Raw genomic sequence first — 17,835 nt, forward strand, 5'->3', positions numbered from 1 at the left:
GACATCATGTCTTAACTGACAACACCGTATGCAGCCTGTCAGCACACAGCGACCCGGAGTTCGTTTACGATGAAGAAAAGCTTTGTGGAGGCTCGCTCTGTCGATCCTGGCAGCAATCTCCCTCCCTCTCTGCTATCTATGGGAGATACGAGCGAAAGCGAGCCTATTGCAGCAACTCAAGGCTGCTGAGACAATATATTCCCGAACTTAGTGCAGAAACATAGGGCAACCCATATGGCTCTCCTTGTAGTAGGGACCGACTCGCTATCGTAATCTTGGCTCGTGCAGTAAAGCCGGATCCATCTGCACTGTGTTAGTTTCTGCCCCGTTACGGGGCAGCGATGTGTGTATATATCCAGATACATGTATTCATAAACCACAGCACAGGAAAGTGAACTTGCTTGTATACATATGCGGCTTAACGTCACATGCAAAGATAATGAGTTCACCCAGAGAAGTCGGTTTATGCGCACACGTATGTCTGTACGCGCAAAAAGGGCCCACGGCACCTTCATGCAAAATTTGTGGGCACTTGACATTACCGTATTAAAATATGTCTCTAGCTCGGTCTGTCTATGCATGCAAAAACAAGTGCAAACATGACATAAGTCAATGTGTGTGAAGCTGAACGTGTAGATCTGCAGCAACAAAACAATCATGATTCTGGTCTTGCGGCACGTTTGAACATGGGTAAGATCTGTTCATCATCATCCTCAGCTTCCTCCCTCAGAGTTTTTATAAAATACCTCCAAGTTAGTTGTTGCACATACCTCCTCACCGCCAGTTCTCTTCTCCTGTCGACCACCATGTCCGGAGATATCACCCGAAAGGGAACGACCCTCCTGCCGCGTCTTCCTACAACGGGTGGCGCCTCTTCCGGAGCTGGCACCAGAGAGCTGCTCAAGCGTCCGACGCTTATGTCTAGCTGAGATCCCACCTCACACGGGGCCCATTCGCCGCAGTCCACGGCCAAAGGCTCTTTTTTCTTCGCGCGAAGGTTTTCCGCCTCTTGTTGCTGCGGGGCCCCGGCGTTCCCCATCTGGCTGCTGCCTCTGTTCTCTGATGACCGATGCGTCAAAGGAGACAGGCTGTGCAGCCTCTCTCCATCGCGCTGATGCTGATGAGCAGAAAGCGCGCTCATGCTATTACTGCTCGGCGGATGAGGCAGCAAACCATGGTGGGAATGTAACTCCAGAGCCCCCGCGCCCTGCAAAGCGTGCAAGTCCGCTTGTCGCTGCTGCTGTTGTTGCAGCTGCTGCTGCAGCTGCTGCTGCAACTGCAACTGCTGCTGCTGCAATTGGCGGTGCTGCTGCTGAAGCTGCTGTTGCTGAAGCTGTTGCTGCTCGTGGTGCTGCTGCAGTGCCGCTAGTTGCTGCTCGGCTGAAGAATCCAGCATCCGCTGCTCTCCAAGCAGTAGCTTGATCTGAAGCAATTCTTGCTGCTGCTTCAGCTCTTGCTGCTGTGCCTCCTGTGACTGCTGCAGTGGCCGGTGCTGCAGAGCAGCAGCTGCAAATCCCTGCAAGCCCAGCTGATGTAGGATAGCAGGATTTTCTGCTCCTGGCAAGTGAGCCGCTGTTGCATGGTTCTGTTGCTGTTCTTGCTGCTGCTGCAGAGGCTCCGTTGTAACGGAAGGAAGAGACGTAGCCGCCAGAGGGGAAGGTGGTTGCGGTTCTGGTTCTTGATCTGCTTCGTCGTTGTAGCTGACGGCGTAATAGTCAACGCCCCTGTAAGACTTGCGTTCAAGAGCAACCAGCTCAGACACTGGGGGGACAGCCTGTAACAATGAATCTTCCTGAATCTCCTGGAGAAGAGGTTTCTCGTGAAGAGCTGCTGCAGCACCTGCCTCTGCTGCGCGCTTCTTCGCATCTCCTGACGCTCGGGGGTTTGCGCGGGGCCTTCCCCGTTTTCGAGGCGCCAGCTCATCTGCTCCGGGCGAGGGGCACTTCATTGCAACTCCTTCGACAACAGCAGCAACCTCTGCCGCTGCCACTGCCAGTGCTGCACTCACTGGTTTTTCAGAAGACAAAGACACTGTGTTGTCCTCCTTAGTCTTGGCATCTGCGCCTAAATGGCACTCAAGATGTTGCTGCTGCTGCCTCTGCTGAGAGCTCTCAGTCGTGACTTCTTTGGTCTGTAGCATTAGCGTGTCCAGACAGTGTTGATAAACAAGTCGAAGAGTCGGAAGAGGGACCCTTGAGAGGACTACTCGCTGTGCACAATTGCAGGAAAGGCTACCAATACAATCGAGACAGACATAATCCTCCTGGTGGCAGCAAGTGGCGCAGGTAAGGGAGCAACACGCTTTGCAGCTGCTGCAGTCTTTAACGGGCAGCGATAAGACTTCAGCAACGCGAGCCAGCAGCTCCTCCTTCGGGCCATCATCATCCCCGAATGGAAGCGGCACAAGCAAGTCTCCGAACGTGGAAAGCAGCCGTCTGAGGTCTTGTCGCCAGCCCTTCACGTCTGGATCCAAGGCTTCTACAAGGTTAAGCTGCCCTGCTGCTAACTGCATTGGTGCCGCAGCCAGCTGCTGTTGCACAGCACCTGCACGAGCGGTGAACTCCTCCATGAGGAGTCGAGCTACAGCTCGACAGAGCTCGAGTTGCTGGCGCGCAGAAAAACCGCCGGCAGACTGAATGGCAGAACGAAGTACTAGCTGTTGATAAGGAATGCAGGTAGATCGCATGTACCGGTAACTTCGGATAGCCTTCTGGCCCCACTGTAGCCAAAGCGGTGGCGCGAAGTTGCAAGCTTCGTTGCAGTTGAAGCTGAAACATCACAACGCAAGGGAGCGAATCACCAATCGGCCACTGCTATTAACGTACGTAGTAAGCGTGAGGTATGTAGACGACCCAATGTCTAGGGAGAGGCCGCACAACTTAAGCGTCCTGTGCTTGGGGCTTCGGCAGCACACAAAGGAAATACAAAGGATTTGCTGCAGCGCCTCACCCCGCGTTGAATCCCGCATGGTAGGTGCGAGGCCAAAGCATAACAAACTCCTTCGGGTGCTGCTCAATCCGATACACAGGTATGCCGTTCTCCACAAATAACGAGGGAGGTAGCTGCACGGTAAGGGAATGCAAGACGTAGTGGGGGTCCCGGTCCGCGAGGTAGGACTGCAGGGTCCTCTCCACTGAAGGCGCGCGGGAGGGAGGTACCACATACCATATCTGAAAAAGCAGCAAGCCTAACAGCAGCAATCAGTAATACTCAACACGCCAGTTTCACCCATATTTGATAACAGCCCTCCTAAGCTATAATGCTGCCTAAAGCATAAAAAGCGTCCCTCAAGCATCAGGCCAACGGTAATATTCGTTAGGATATGCATACCAAGCAATCATGACATAGAGTTTCGTGCCATCTACCAAAAAGACGCAAATACACAACTTCCTCGACATGCGAAGGTCAAATATACAGAGCCACCCGCTGGCATGACAGCTAGATTACCTTCGGAGCGCCCCAGTGATGATAGTTGCAAGCTGCGAAAAAATTGTCCTCGGTATGCCAGCAGAAACTTGAGAAGACGGTGCCAACGTACAGCCAGGGGGAAGTGACCCCAGGTACATCCCGATGGTAATGTCGCAGCAGTGATCCCTCGACTCTGGCTAGACGGGCAAGGTTCCATGGATGGGTACAGTAGTCGTACTGTTGTTGCTTCTGCTGCAGCTGCTTATTGTGCAACTCTGCCTTCGCTAAACCCTCATGGGCGTGTTGAAGAGGCGCTTGGCACTGCCTTTCCTGAGGGCTTCCTCCAACGCTAGCCTCAGTGCTGCTGCTGCTGCTGCTTCTGCTACACGCTGCCGTTGATGCGTCTGTCCCTGCAGGCGCGACGGGAAATCCACTCCCAAGTTCATTTGTCCGGAGATCAGCAGCGTAGTGGACGGTGAGTTGCGGACAACCGCTTTCCACACTCTTCCAATAAACCGCCTCTACTGTCTCGATGCTGGGACTGTAGCAACCGAAAACCTGACGGGTTAGTTCTCTGTCATGCGAACGAAGCTCAGATGCGTGGACGGGCGCCTCTGGGTGCTGAAAAGGCTGCAAAAAGAAGGACAAGGGAAGAAAGCGTCCTCGGCGGTGGCGGCAGCGCGGCTGGCAGCAGACTACTCAATTTCCTGTACTGCCACCAGCTGCGCAGGAGCAACGACAGGCTAACAGACAGGAGCTAAGTAGGAAGGCTCAGAGCAGCAAGGGTACCTTAGCCGCCATTAGAGAGTGCACCTCCTGCGTGCGGACGTGAAACAACGCCTGGTCATTGATCAAGGCGTCAAGTGCAAACGGTGGGTCCCAATCAGGCGGGGGAATAATTTTAACAGCTCCAAACTCGCGGCCAATGGCCCTCAAACTCTCAAAAAATGAAATCGGGTTTACAAGGAAGGCCTCACACGACGGGAAACGTAACTCCGGCACTGCAGGCAGGGACGAGTAGTTCATTTCCACCCGGCGTGTCTCCTATAGCCAAACGTACAAACAGGCATTGCACAGATGGAAGGCATAACTGGGCCATCGGCCACAGTCACTAACTGGGCACGAATGTCTAAAACGACAGGAATGCATCAAATCGGCCACTGACAACGGATACAAAGGAGAAAGAACCACCAAAACACAGGACATAAATGGAAAGGTCACGCGACAAGATACGGAAAAATTCCGTGGTGACCAACGCATACCAACGTGAGGTCGTATCAAGTTTCAGAGCAGACATGTAATACAAGATGACACCGGAACTGGAATTCTAAAATCTCGGTGCATGATCACCCAACCCATAAAACAACGAGTATGCGCATCAAAAAAAGTCTCGAGAAAGTAAACAACAGCTCCCTCCCCCGCGACTCACCAGCAAAGATCTCCCGATCGCGACCTTTAGAAGCTTGTCGTCCGCGGCAGCATCCACCTCAAACATTCGAGGTGCTCGTCGCGCTCTCTGAGGCCTCTCCCCGGCCATTTGCGTACCAGCTGCAGCCCCAGCTGCTGCAACACTAGATCCCCTTCCCCGACGGCCCCCGCGGCTGCCCCCACGGCCCCCTCGAGCAGGAGCTGCCTTCGCCGCCGCAGCAGGCGGAGGAGAAGGGGCAGAAGCATCTGTCGCTGAGGCGGGATCTGTTGGCGCAGATGCGCTTGCTGCTGCAGGCGCTGACATAGTCCCATGAAACCCAGGAGTTATCATTCTCCCTGTTGCGACACCTGTTGCTGCTGCTGGTACAGTGTTAGGTGCTGCTGAAGCCCCTGTACCTGCTGCTGAAGGTGCTGCACTTGCCGCTGTAACCGGTGCAGGCGCTGAAACTGTCGGTGGCCCCGAAACTGCTGTGGCGGCTGCTGATACTGCTGCAGCTGCTGCTGGAGCCGCAGCCGCTGCTCCTGGAACTGCCTGAAGTGCTGCAGCTGCTGGTATTGCTGGTGAGGCTCGAACTGCTGCGGCTGCTCGCGCTGCTGCTGCTACTCGTGCTGCTGCAGCAGCTGAAGCTGCTGCTGCTGCCGGGGGAGCTGTTGCGATTACAGTATTCGCAGAAGTATGCGCTGCTGCTTGTCCTGCTGAAGCTGCAGCAGAAGAAGGAAGACCAACAAAAGGCATGGTAGCTACTGGGGCTGCCACAACTGTACCAGAAGCCGCCTGCCCAACTCCGCCTACTGAAAGCGGCCTACCCGCTGCTGCTAGTGCTGCTGCCATTGCAGCGGCTTGGTTCGACGCTGCCGGCATTGCTGCCGCTGCAACCGCGTGAAATGCTGCTGCCGCTGCTGCAGGGGATGAGAAGGGCGCCAGCCCTCTTGCGAACGCATGGGAAGCCACAGCTGAGTGCGGTGCAAAGGGAGCATTGCCTGCTGCGGCAGGCAGCGCTACTGCTGCAGCCGGTGCTGCAACTCCTGCAGGGGGCCTTGTGGCCTCTGATGTCGAACGGCCGTCCATGAAGAAGCTCATGCCCTTGGACAGGAGGGCCTCCAAAGCAAGACACCGTGCAATAAATCAACAGGACCCCTGGACTTCTGCTACTGAGCGCTTCTGCTGTATCTCAATATTGTTGGAGCAACGACTGCTGCAGCTCCTCCCGTCGGTGCTACCACGGGGGCCCCCACAGCTGCTGCTGCGCCCGGAATAGCCCGCGCCGCACAAATATCTGCGTAGGACGCAGATGAGGCCAACTGATCGTCGAGAAGTCCAGAGAAAAGGAGGAGATCCGGAGGGGAGACGGACAGCAGCGGCAGCAACAGCTGAGCAGCTGCGCTTAAGAGGAAACGAGAGGTCCCTGGGCCACCGAGAGGCCCGTCCCTCGATGCAAAGGCAAAATAATGTTTGGGCGCGGGCAGTCGAATAAGCAGAATCTATGAGCACCACCTTCTACCACCCTTTGCAGGCATGCAGGCCGACACCGCAAAGCTGCAGCAGCTAACCGCTGCTGTTGATGCAGACACACGCACAGAAGACTCGGGGTGACGCACTACTCCCCCTATCCCCAAAATAAGAAATTCGACGCCGCAGCACGAACAACTGCAGCAGCAACTCCAGCAAAGGAGGCCCCATCAGAAGCGTGGGCAGGAGGGCCCTCGTGCACGGGAGGCTGCTGGCCCTGAGAGCTGCAGTCGTCCCTGGTATAACATCAAGAGCTGCGTAGCCTATCGAAGGAAGCCCCTTTAGAGGAATTATCGTAGATATAGGAGAGACCCTGGATGGGGACCATATACTCTCCACGAGTCTCACGCAAAACGACGTTCTGTTGCATCCCGCGCTTTCTAGGTATATGCAGCTGCTACAGCAAAGCGTAAGAAGCGGCATCAAAGAGCCGACAAGGGTGCTCGTGTTAGACACTTAGACGTAGTCACAACACTAGGCGAACTGGCGTTAGTATATGAGGCAGCAATGCAGTATAGTCTACGCTCTTGTACATGGGTGGCATGTGGCTGGTGCTTCCACATAAACTGCATGAGTCTGCTGGAGTCAACTATTTTGCCACGAATTTAGTAAAATTGTGCATCTTTTCCTTTTGTCTTGACACTGCTTACTAGAAAGGAGTTTTTTTGGAGATAGCAAAACAAGAACCGCTGCAATGGACGCGTCTCTGGTGAAGCAGCCACAGGCGTTCGAGACACAGTGCCTGCTTGAGAATGTACTCGCACGGCGCATCGAGGCTGTTTTTCCTGGATCTTTAATCTCAAGAATTTCATCTCGTAACTCATGATTGTCGGGGAAAGGGGATGAATTCACATAGCAAAGCTCTCGAACACGTTTACTGACCGGCCAGCTGAAGGTGCTGGCTTCTTATAAATGCGCGGTAGTTCAAAGGAGAGCTCACAGCTGTTGCTTCGTGTTCATTATATTAGTTCAAACTCTATAGTGACAAGGCATGAACGTGCGGCGCTAAACTCCATGTGCTGTGCTCTGGGCGCCGCTAGATGCAGCACAGCCTGAAAAAAACTGGAACGGATTTTGCCGGTATACGAATATTGGCGAAGTCCAGCATCAAAAGTACTTTACTGCGACACTGCAGAGGGAGACTGTGGCGGCTGCCTATGAAGCAGCGTTACAAGGACAGTCTTCAGCAACGCCGCCTACCCATCGTCTTGACTCAGCACTCACGTACAAGCATCACATACAAATATCCCCAGAGTCTCGAACACTCCCAGCATCTTGCACCTCATATTTGCTTGGTTGCATGTAACGGCTTCCCATACTTCGATTTCTTGTGAATAGTAACAAACCGGCTAGTCTCGGTTCGCTCCGCGGCCCCAGTGTCAAGACTGTTATTCCGCCCCTTGAGTGTTGCACAGGACCTGGAGAGCCATAACGCGTCTCTCTCCTGATAGCCATGACCGAAGTGCAGTGTAGATACATCTATCCCATGCTGCACTAGTGCTATTCTTTAGTGGAGCGAACTATCCCCAAATGCAACTTGCCTGTGCAGCCTTTGGCTCTGTGTGTTGTGCTGCTTCCCAAGAAGGCGAAATTGAGCTGGCGTTGCCTAGAGCGGTTTCAACTATCCACAAGTCAACTTACCGCAGCACAACCGCTCCGGCCCCATCGTTTGGAGCCAATACCGTTCGCGGTGAAGTGAATCTCAAAAAGCCCTGGAAGTCTTCATGGTGCATCTGCCCAAGTGCTTCATAGACTGTTGGTGCGCTGAAAATGCCACTTTAAGGCACGGGCACTCCGATTTCCTCATTAGGTGTTCCACTTCGCTAGCTATCTGACGAACAAGATGTTCCCCGTTAGCAGCACTGCCACCTCTCCCTACTCAGTTTTTGCAAAACAAGAGAACCGTTGTGAGCCACGCTTACGAGGGTAGCTAAGCATCTTTGAGCTGCATGTGAAAGCCTTTTGTCGGCTTTTCTTGCCAGCAGGGAATTTTCGAATTTGCCAGAGGTTTTTAAAACACGTAGTGCCAAATATCTACTCAAAAACGTGTCATCAATATTTCGGGAGAAATCAACTCATACATACGAGACGTCCATTTGCTGGCAGTGCGTGGATTTGCTCACGTCTTCTCTCGACCTTGTGCACTGCATTTTTATCTATAGACACTTTTGAGTCTGCGTGCCTAAAATCTGGTTTCGTGTGCATAATTTAAGTCCAACAAGCAGAAGCAGAATGCTGATTTTATTCAGGTTGTTAGAGGCATATGCACCGCTGATTTCCAGCTCATTCCCCGCCCTTTGTGCCGGTGGCAAAACGTAAAGTAGAAGCTCAGTAAAGACTGCTGATGTCCCGCGTTTCCGAATAGTACAGACTCGATATTTCTGCTCACACCACAGTGCCCTGCGCAGCCTACCCTCCTACTCGGGTGATCTTCGATGATATCGCCCCAAGTATCTCTGAAGAATGTCATATATACTGCGTCTCATTTTTGGTCCAAAACAGAAGTCCACTGCCGAGAGACTGCAATGAAAGCTTCGAAGATAAACGCACACACTGGAGGTGCATAGTCAGTAGAGTTGAGAGGGTGTATGTAGTTTGAATCAATGAATGTTTCTGAGCACCAGTCATATAGAAGTCTTGATACCCATATTCGGGATTGACATGCACAAGAAACACAGCTTGTGGAGCCTCCGCTGGCTGTCAAAACAGGGCATTGCACAGTGAGCCAACCCTGGAAGTGAATTCCCCTGATATGACAAGGAGGGAAGAATAAAAGAAGCAAATGTCATACTGGATTTTCGATAGAGAAATAGCTGCTGCTCGCTGTCCATGTGCACCCGTAGATGCGCAGGAGAGGCTGCAGCCGAAGTTGCATGCCAGAGCCCTTCTGCCAGACTGTAGAGTCGGTGACGTGGATACAACTCGATTGCAATGAAATTTTGCAGTAATATGGAGGGGAGTTGTGCTGTGGTATGTCTGCTGTTGCCGCTTTTGTTGCTTGTGCTGTCGCCACTGTCCTCTAGTTGCCGTTGCAGCCCGCAGCTCCCGGCAGCAGCACAGACAGCAGCAGCATCACAATTGCAACATTGCTTACCTCTTAATAAATGAGTTCGTTTCACAGACATGCATAGGCCGCTCGCTCATTGATGTCGTTAAAGGCGGTCTATTAGTGGCAGCAGCCGCACTGCTTCCACTGCCGCCTACGGAACAGCAATTACGGCAGGGGCATAGGCGGAAACTCTCCGGCTGTTCTTTTGTATCCGCTGCTGCCTGTGTCAAAGGCGTGCGAGACAAAGCCCGCACCAGCATTGCTGCTGCTAGTGTTCGAGGTGCTTAGAGTTCTTGGGGACTAGGCGTCCCCCGATCCCCGCCTAAACACCTAGGGCTCTTAGCTTGTTGAGGGATACAGAGTAGGACTTGTATCTTCGTCTATCTTCTCAATGGTCGGCCACTGAGGGCCTAAGACCTGAGCTCCAGGATTTAGGGATTGGGGACCAGGGTCTGGTGTTGAGGCTAGAGCGATGGGCGGAGCTCTTTCCTCGTGGTTCCCGCGCCTCTTTGGGGGGCGCGAAGTGCGGGTATTGATCCTGGGCTTGGACAACGCCGGAAAGACCACTATACTCTGTAGGTTATTTTCACTTCTGCAATTAGTTTCTCCTCTAGGTAGGGCAGTTCTTGACGCTTGCTGTAGGAACGAGCTTTGCTTCTTTCATGAAATACCGCGGCTGCTCGTGCTTTCTTGCGCCCAGAAGATGTGTGATGCGTAATCGTGTTAAGAATAGAAACAACAGGCATGAAGACAGCGATGCCAAAGAGAAGGGGGTGATATTGCCAGTAGCTTCTGCTGCAGTTGGGGCTTTACTGGCCACTGCACTTCTGCATATGTCTTCTTATATGCAGATCGCTTGCACCTCAATGAAGTCATACAAACAGTACCAAGTAAGCGTATGACAGCAGCATTAGTTTCAAGTATAACAACAAGATGTGCAAGAGTAGCAGCGGCGTTAACGCTTCTTCATGCGTGCTTCTTATGCAGCTATTGGTTTCAACGTGGAAACTGTCAAGTACAAGAATATTGAATTCCAGGTCTGGGATCTGGGCGGCCAGACATCAATCAGGCAAGCTCGGAGTGCTGAGTGGCAAGCGTTTAATCATAAACCACAAGTGCCGGAGAAAAACATAAATCTATATCTGATACGCATGTTGCTGTCTTTTAGAATTTAGCTGCATCCTCGTTGCCATGAACCATCACCGGTGTTGAGCGCTACGACGCAGTACGTAAAAGTTGAGTCCTACCAAGTTTCAAGATGCCTACAAGGGTCACATCTCGCTTACAGTAAGGGCCACGTTTTGTTTGCAGGCCCTACTGGCGATGCTACTACCCGAATACTCAGGCTTTAATCTATGTAGTGGATAGCGCCGATGTGGAGAGGCTTCCTGATGCCCGGCAAGAGTTGCTGCTCATGCTTGAGGTGCATTGCTGCAGCAGCAGAAATATCACCGCTGCTGCAGCAGTGCCAACACCTGCTGGGGCTGCTGCTTCAGCGAGCGCTGTGAAGAGGACGTCTTGACAGTAGCAGTGATAGCCTAGATAGAAATCTTGTGCACGCCTCCTCGTCAGAAGTGGTGGGCTCCCAGCAGCGTCAAGCAGTACCGGTAGCGGCTGCATCAGCAGCAGCTTCTTTTGATGTGGTTGCACAGGAAGAAGAGCTTAAAGATGTGGCTCTCGCTGTCATTGCTAACAAGCAGGATCTCCCGCGTGCACTCAACGAGGGGGAGGTATGTTGCGACTTTTGTGGCTGCTGCTGCCGCTTCGGTACTTACCGGTGGTGATACTGGCGGTGCATGGATGGTCTTAGAAGGTCTACCGTGGCCATTTAGTTGACATCCCGTGGTGTTGTATCTTTGTTCTCTCGTCAGTCATACATGGCGCGTACTTTGCCCGGCCGTTACGTCAGACTGGTGCTCGCACTTGGCCTGCCCATTAGACGCAGTGAAGCTTTCTTTTTCTCGTTGGGCTGTTCACTACATGTGCCCTTAACGACGCTGAAAATTTCGGTGGATTTTCTGTACAACTGTATCTCTTGTCGTGTGTTGGCTGTCTGCCTATACGTTTCAATTCACAGGCGTTCAAAGAGGTACTCCCTGAGATCGCTTATCTGCGTGTGTCTTTGTGCCTTTGACAGATTTCAATGGCTTTGGGGCTGCCCACTCTGCGGGACAGACGGTGGTCAGTTTTCAGTGCGTCAGCCGTGAAAGGCGAGGGTCTGTCGGCAGCCATGGACTGGTGAGCAGCTGCTGTGACTGATCGTCCTCTGGCCCTCTTTCTTCTTCTGTTTCTTTGTGATGGTCGGAGGAAGAAACAATGCACGGCCATTCAGCCTGCCTGCTGTCGTCTCGAATTTCGTTTGTGGCCCGCAGCATTCTCTTCCGCTCTTTTGTTTATGTTCGTTCTTTTTCCGTGCTGTCCTTCCATCTTAGTGTCCTTCCTCTCCTCTGCTCGAAACTAAAGGGGCAGCAGGGGAGGGAAGGACAGAGAAAACAGTTCTATCATTCATGGCGTTTATTGCTGCAGGCTGGCTGATGTACTGTCCTGACATCTGCTCGCATCCTCAGCACTCCACAGCAGTTTGACCTGAAGAGCTTGCAGCAGCAGCACGAGTCGTTCCTGCTGCCATATGTGCAGCGCAGCTGTATCCCCTGTTCAAGTAGCAGCAGCGGCAGCAGCAGGTGCTTGTTGTTTCATTTTCGTGCACTACCGATTCTGAAGGGTTGGGGGCGAGCTTACATCTTTCCGCTTCGGTCTCTGTTCTCCTCTACGCTGCCTTATGGTATGTTCCTCTAGCGCGCTCGAGACAATTTTCTCGAGATGCAGCAGCCGCAGCAGCGGCACAGGCATCGGTCGGGGCAGGCTTTAGTGAACGCGGAGCAAGAAGATGCAATGAAGTGGCAACAAATCGGAAGAAGCCGTATATCGACAAAGATTGTCTGTTGGCACTGTGCGCACCACGCGTCTTATTGAAGAGGCCCCCCCAGCGTGGTTTATACAGATAAAAACCAGATCGTGCACAGTTGGCCTTAGATGAGAGGCACAGGAAGTGTATACTCAGCTTCACCGAGCGCCCAGCGGGGCTAAAGTCTTTGGTACACATCTTCGCGTAACTTCTTGGCCCGTGGCCACAGTTAAGTTCTTGCTCCTTAACAGGCAAGAACTCGGCATTGGCTGCATTGCTCTGAGAAAGTCCCCCGCGACGCCGGTAGGTGGTTGCAGATAACAGTAGCCACGTCACGGCAAGATGCGGCTACCCAGTGGCAGCACTTGAACCCCTAGCCCAGCGTCTTAGCTGCTTGGGGTAGATTGCTGGTGTTAGTTCCGGTTGCCGGTGCTGCAGCCTATCCTACTGCTGCTGCCATCACCGTTGATGCTGCTTCTACAGTGCTGGCACTCCATGACTGAGAATCACAACACATCAGGCTTGCGGAAAATCGCAGCGGCCGCAACGCTATGGCAAGCAACTAGCTGCTGCTTCTACTGAAGCTGCTGCCGCTGCTGTTTGCCGGGCGTGTTGCCATTAGCTCGCCAGCTGCAACGTTATGGCGACGGACTAATTTCTTACTCGCTACGAGTAGTGGCTCCAGTGAAGCGGTAATTAATGTAGAGTTTGGCGTAGGTGGTTGCAACTTCACATCGCAAATAAAAAAATCGAAACCGAAGCCACAAATGATTTAACTGCAAATTCAAAAGTATCTGAGTCATAACAGTGTCACTACCGCCGTCTGTAGTGCTGCGGCTGTCCTATCAGTGCAGCACAAAGGATCGTAGTCGCTGCAGTAGTTGTCTGAATTGCAGTGCCGTCGGTGCCGTCAAGCGTAGAGGATCACGGGAAGGTCGTTTTGTTGCAGCTGGAGTTGCTGCAGCCCTTGATTTGACAAAGACTTCTCCCCATGCCCGTTAGAGCGAAACAGGGCAGAATAGGTTGCCTAAAACAGAGCTGCCTATCCGTGCGGACTTGTTTTCTGCAGTCGCTGCGGTTGCTGAGTATCCTGTTGCTGCTTTTGCTACTGTTGCCTTTACAACTGCTGCTGTTGACGCTGTAACCGCCGCTGCTGTTGGTGCTGCATGGATGCGCTACACAACGGAAATTGCGGCGCTGCTGCCTTTAGCTTGCGAAGATGCGTCGCCTCATCAAATGGGACGAAACGCAGTGGCTGTTGCTGCTGTCCCTCTGGCGCTTCGTCCTTCATGCCTTCAACCTCCGCGATGGTCCGCAGTCGCTTGGAGGATCTGCTGGCATCCGCTTCGTCCTCTCTACTGTTGTTGCCGCTACTGTTGCTGTCAGCCGCAAGCAAGTAAAACTTCACAAGGTCGTGCTTCAGCGGGTACACAGAGGTGAGCATCTCCCTTGCAGGCCTGAGTGCAGTAAAAGCAGAACCAGTAACAAACGCTCTGGAAGAAAAGACACAACTTTCATAGTCTTCTACCAGCTGCAGCAGCCACGGTATATCTGCCATGGGGAGTGGCACGCTGCGGAGCAGTAGCGTCGGAAGTTCCAACAACAGTTCTGATCTAACTCTGCAGCAGCAGCAAATGCAGCGTTCACCAGCGGTAACAACAGAGGCACGGAAGATCGCAGCAGTATCAGCACAAATTCCAGGGCGTCACCTGAAGTAGCGCCGGAGCTCCTGCGGGAGGAAGGCAAAGTTCGGGCCTAAGTTGAGGGTAGCAGAGGCCCCATTGAAGAGGGAGACAGCTGGGTGCAGCTCACAGCAAAGCAGAGGCCCCAGGACTCTGTGGTAGACGCAGCCGTTGACAGAAAAGGAGATGAAAGAACGGGGATAAATGACGCCCTTCGGCAAAGTGGACTCGTGCGTCACGTCACACAAGAGCCCTGAACAAGTAGTTAGACGCAAAAAAACAACGGAAAGGCTGTCCCATGTGTTCAAAAAAGGTGACAGTAAAGAAAGCCATGCACACACACAGGCTTCGAAGGAAAAAAAATAACTAGGAAACGGATAGGCTTTAGTCCACACAGACAGACGATAAAACTATATAGATCTGGGCGCAGGCACAGTCAAAGAAAGAAGCAAGTCAAGGGGAGAATTCAGAAAATCGGTGCATAAGAAAGCACAGACAAGACAAACACATCAGAAAAGCATTGAAACGCACACACAAATGACACAAAGGCATACAACGATAAGACACGGTGAGGAAAAAATGAAATTCGAAATTCACCCTTCGCCACAACGGCTTCAGTGGATCTCATGAAGCTCTACTGCCAACAAGCAAACTCATCAACCCCAGGAACAGCCTAGACAACCCAACAATGTCTGTGAACAAAAGATACCTCACAAGGCGTACAGCCACCACCCATTTTCTCTTCCCCCTGAACTGTTTTTCACCTTGCTGCAAGAACCGCCAAAGACTGGGACGGCCTCGAGGGTCCTCCAGAGTGGCTGGAGGCCTTCCAGGTAGATGAACGAAACAGCCGACAATGTCTCCATCACGTAGAGCAGGCGCAGCAGCAGACATATGAGAGGCCCTGGAGGCACCCGCATAGGGGTCTCCGCACGCCGCGCATCCGCATCTGCACAACCCTCCCTTCCTAGACCCTGCATCAACGTTAGCGGCAGCCGCAGCTGTTGCTGCATCCAGCGCAGCTGCAGCAAGATCGTCGCTTGCTTCATCTGTAGGGGGTGAAAGGTGCTGTCCCGCACTACCGCCCTCTACCGCCTCTACTGCCTCTGTAGAACCTTGTGGTCCTAAAGGCTCGTCACAAGGGGGCTGCATTGGAAAGAATATGTCTGAGCGCTTCAGGCGTTTTCGACGGCCCCGAGTCACCACGAAGAGGCCCCGGCGACTGGGAGCTCCTCTCACTAGCTTAATCTCGCGCAGACTGGGGGTGTCACTAGGGCTCGACTTGATATTGCATATGTTTCCACATGTGCTGCAGCTGCAGCTGCACCGTTCTTCAGAAAGTGATGACTCTATCTCGCGCTGGGGGATCTCACAGTAGGAGCCAATCGCGTAACCAAACGGGTTGGAACCCAAAGGGGCCAGCGGAGGAGATAAGCGAGAGGACACGCCGATGCGTAAACAGGGACCGAGGGCGTTGTGAGGGCCAACAACAAATTCATCTTCATATTCCTGAGCCCGCAGAAACCAATGCCTAGCCTTGAAGACCGAACGCTATCCTGCAAGATCTTAGCTGCATGCCGATCGTAAGAAAAGGCCAAATTCCATCAAATTCACTTGTATCCTTTCTATCCTTCTGTTTTTACTTCCCCTTTTCTTGTTGCCCTCGACTCACCTGTCTCCAGTTCACTGTCTGCCTCCAGTTCTATTGCTTCCTGCCTACTACTACCTGTGCCTCTGTCTTACCATTGCCACTTGCTTTGTTGTCTTCGCCGGGCCCCAACCCTTGATGGGCAAGTTGGGCACCTGGTCTGCTGCGTAAATAATGCCTCCGGAGGGGCCTGATCCACTGTGAGGCCCCAAAGGGCCCACCTTGACCTCGAAGTAGAAAGAGCCCCAACTGCAACAGCAGCGTGACAGAGAGCTGCCCCAGTTTCGTCCACCTGCACCAGTCGCATCAGCAGCAGAAGTAAAGCCACAAAAACAGCAGTTAACAGCAGCAACTACATGCTCAAGCTAAGCTGAAGCTGCTGTAACAGCCAGGCGCCGTCGACATGTCATTATTGCGATAAGAGGCCCATCACAAACGCAAATACAGAGCTAGAAAAGGCGAGACAAACACTGGCTCAGGCAAAAGCAAATGTTGCACCGGCGAAAAAATATAATTAGCCACAGCAATATACCAAGATGAGGAGCAGCAGAGTCCTCATGAGCCGGCTTAGTCAAAAACCGGGCAATGCAACTTTCAGGAAAACAGCTGCTGCGGCAGCAGCAGCGCGGCAGGCAACAATCGCAGCTGTCGCGGCACAAACGATGCTACATCACAACCACGCACAACAACAGCACTAGCACGATCACAACTAGCAAGCGGCGCTGTAGTTGAGCTACCTGTGGCTGTATTCCTATCTGGGGACAACTTAACGTTGTGGGTGTATCTTGGGTCGAAGGAATGCTCAACAGATTCGCGGCGAAGAGAAATGCCCAGCCTACGGCCCTCGTACCGCAACAGCCAGTCCGACCCCTCACCTTCACCCTGATGCTGCTGTTGCTGTTGGTGAGACGAAGCTGCAGCAAGTCGGGAACGGCCACGGCCTCGAGGCTGAGCCGTTTGATGCTGCTCACTCTGCTGTTGCTCATGCTGCTTCAACTGCTTCTTGCGGCCATTTGAAAGAGCTCGAAACGGAACGGTTGTCTCTGCTTGTGCTGCAACTGGTGCTGCAACTGGTGCTGCAGCTGGTGCCACAGCTGGTGCCACAGCTGGTGCTACAACGGGTGCTGCAGCTGGCGAAGAAGCCATTGGTTTCGCTGTTGCTGCTGGAGCAGTTGTTGGTGTTTCACCTGCAGCAGGAGCGGCGAACTGAAGAGTTGATGGGTCTCTTAGGACTGCCGCCAGGAGCTGTCGAAGCGCTGCAGCGAGATGTGCGCCCCCGTCTGCTGTGCTGCTGGTGATGCAGTTGCTGTTGCCGCTGTTGCTGCTGCAATTCCTGCTACCGTTGATGCTACTACTGCTGCCGCTACTATCGCCATGAATGCTTCGTCTGATGTTTTCTGTTGTTGTCTTCACAAGCCAAGAAAATAACTGAGGAGGCAGCAGTTTCTTGAGGTTGTCTAGTACCCAAGGCAGCCGTTGCTGTTGCTGCTGCTGCTGCTGTTGTTGTTGCCACTGCATGATCTGTCGCTGCTGCTGTCGTATCATCTGTTGAATGCATTGTCGAGAGGTGACCATTTGCTCCTGCTGCTCCTGAAGCAGTTGCAGCAAGAGCTTGTGCTCTGCTGCTGTGGGGCCCTGTCGTCCCGCCGGCCCACTCTCGAGTCCGGATCTTCCATCGCGATGGCCAGACACTTCTTCTGGAGCAGAATGGCACTGATCTTGAGAGTTTCGCTGCTCCTCGCTGCAGCTGATCAGTCGCTGCTGCGTTGGCTGTGAGGGCCTCATACTTCCTGCTGCAAGCAGGAAATATGCCACCCCCAGCAATGCCGCCGCAGCAGAGAGCTGCTGGGCGACTCTACCGCAGCATCAAGGGCCTTTTTACTGTGCTTTCCGCATTTTTGTTGCTGATGGCGTAGGAGCGCTGCAGCCGCGGCCCGTGTCCCAGGCTTAAGGATCAGGCTGAAGAGCAGCCTAGAGAGGAACAGAAGGTTCCACTGAAGGCTACGACGTGCTGCTTCTGTAAGTTTCGGCTTCTGCAGCTAAAACAATGCGTAAAAATAGCACAATTAATACACACGTCATCGCAGCTGCTGATGCCAAAGCAGCTCCGAGAAATCAGTGGTACTACCAGGTAATGGCAGACCCTAAGTCTGCCCAAAGCCGCAAGAGCAGCAAACTGCTGTTGCTGCAACAGAATATGAAGGG

General features: G+C 53.1%; 3 protein-coding genes across 3 annotated transcripts; 1 reads left to right on the plus strand and 2 right to left on the minus strand.

Moving 5' to 3' along the window:
- Positions 1-655: 655 nt before the first annotated feature.
- ENH_00069080 (jmjC domain-containing protein, putative) lies at positions 656-5,917 on the minus strand (the record flags this gene model as incomplete). Its single annotated transcript, XM_013577431.1, has 5 exons — positions 656-2,768; positions 2,950-3,170; positions 3,448-4,038; positions 4,198-4,452; positions 4,838-5,917. The coding sequence occupies 5 exons, from the start codon at positions 5,915-5,917 to the stop codon at positions 656-658; spliced, it is 4,260 nt and encodes a 1,419-aa protein (XP_013432885.1).
- Positions 5,918-10,653: 4,736 nt separating this feature from the next.
- On the plus strand, positions 10,654-11,943 carry ENH_00069090 (ADP-ribosylation factor domain-containing protein, putative; the record flags this gene model as incomplete). Its single annotated transcript, XM_013577432.1, has 4 exons — positions 10,654-10,682; positions 10,906-11,125; positions 11,533-11,633; positions 11,922-11,943. The coding sequence occupies 4 exons, from the start codon at positions 10,654-10,656 to the stop codon at positions 11,941-11,943; spliced, it is 372 nt and encodes a 123-aa protein (XP_013432886.1).
- Positions 11,944-13,417: 1,474 nt separating this feature from the next.
- ENH_00069100 (hypothetical protein, conserved) lies at positions 13,418-17,415 on the minus strand (the record flags this gene model as incomplete). Its single annotated transcript, XM_013577433.1, has 5 exons — positions 13,418-13,757; positions 14,010-14,235; positions 14,747-15,491; positions 15,726-15,922; positions 16,368-17,415. The coding sequence occupies 5 exons, from the start codon at positions 17,413-17,415 to the stop codon at positions 13,418-13,420; spliced, it is 2,556 nt and encodes an 851-aa protein (XP_013432887.1).
- Positions 17,416-17,835: the final 420 nt, after the last annotated feature.

This window comes from Eimeria necatrix, genomic scaffold (genome assembly GCF_000499385.1).
Source record: "Eimeria necatrix Houghton genomic scaffold, Enh_scaff65, whole genome shotgun sequence".
In the NCBI taxonomy this organism is placed as follows: domain Eukaryota; phylum Apicomplexa; class Conoidasida; order Eucoccidiorida; family Eimeriidae; genus Eimeria; species Eimeria necatrix.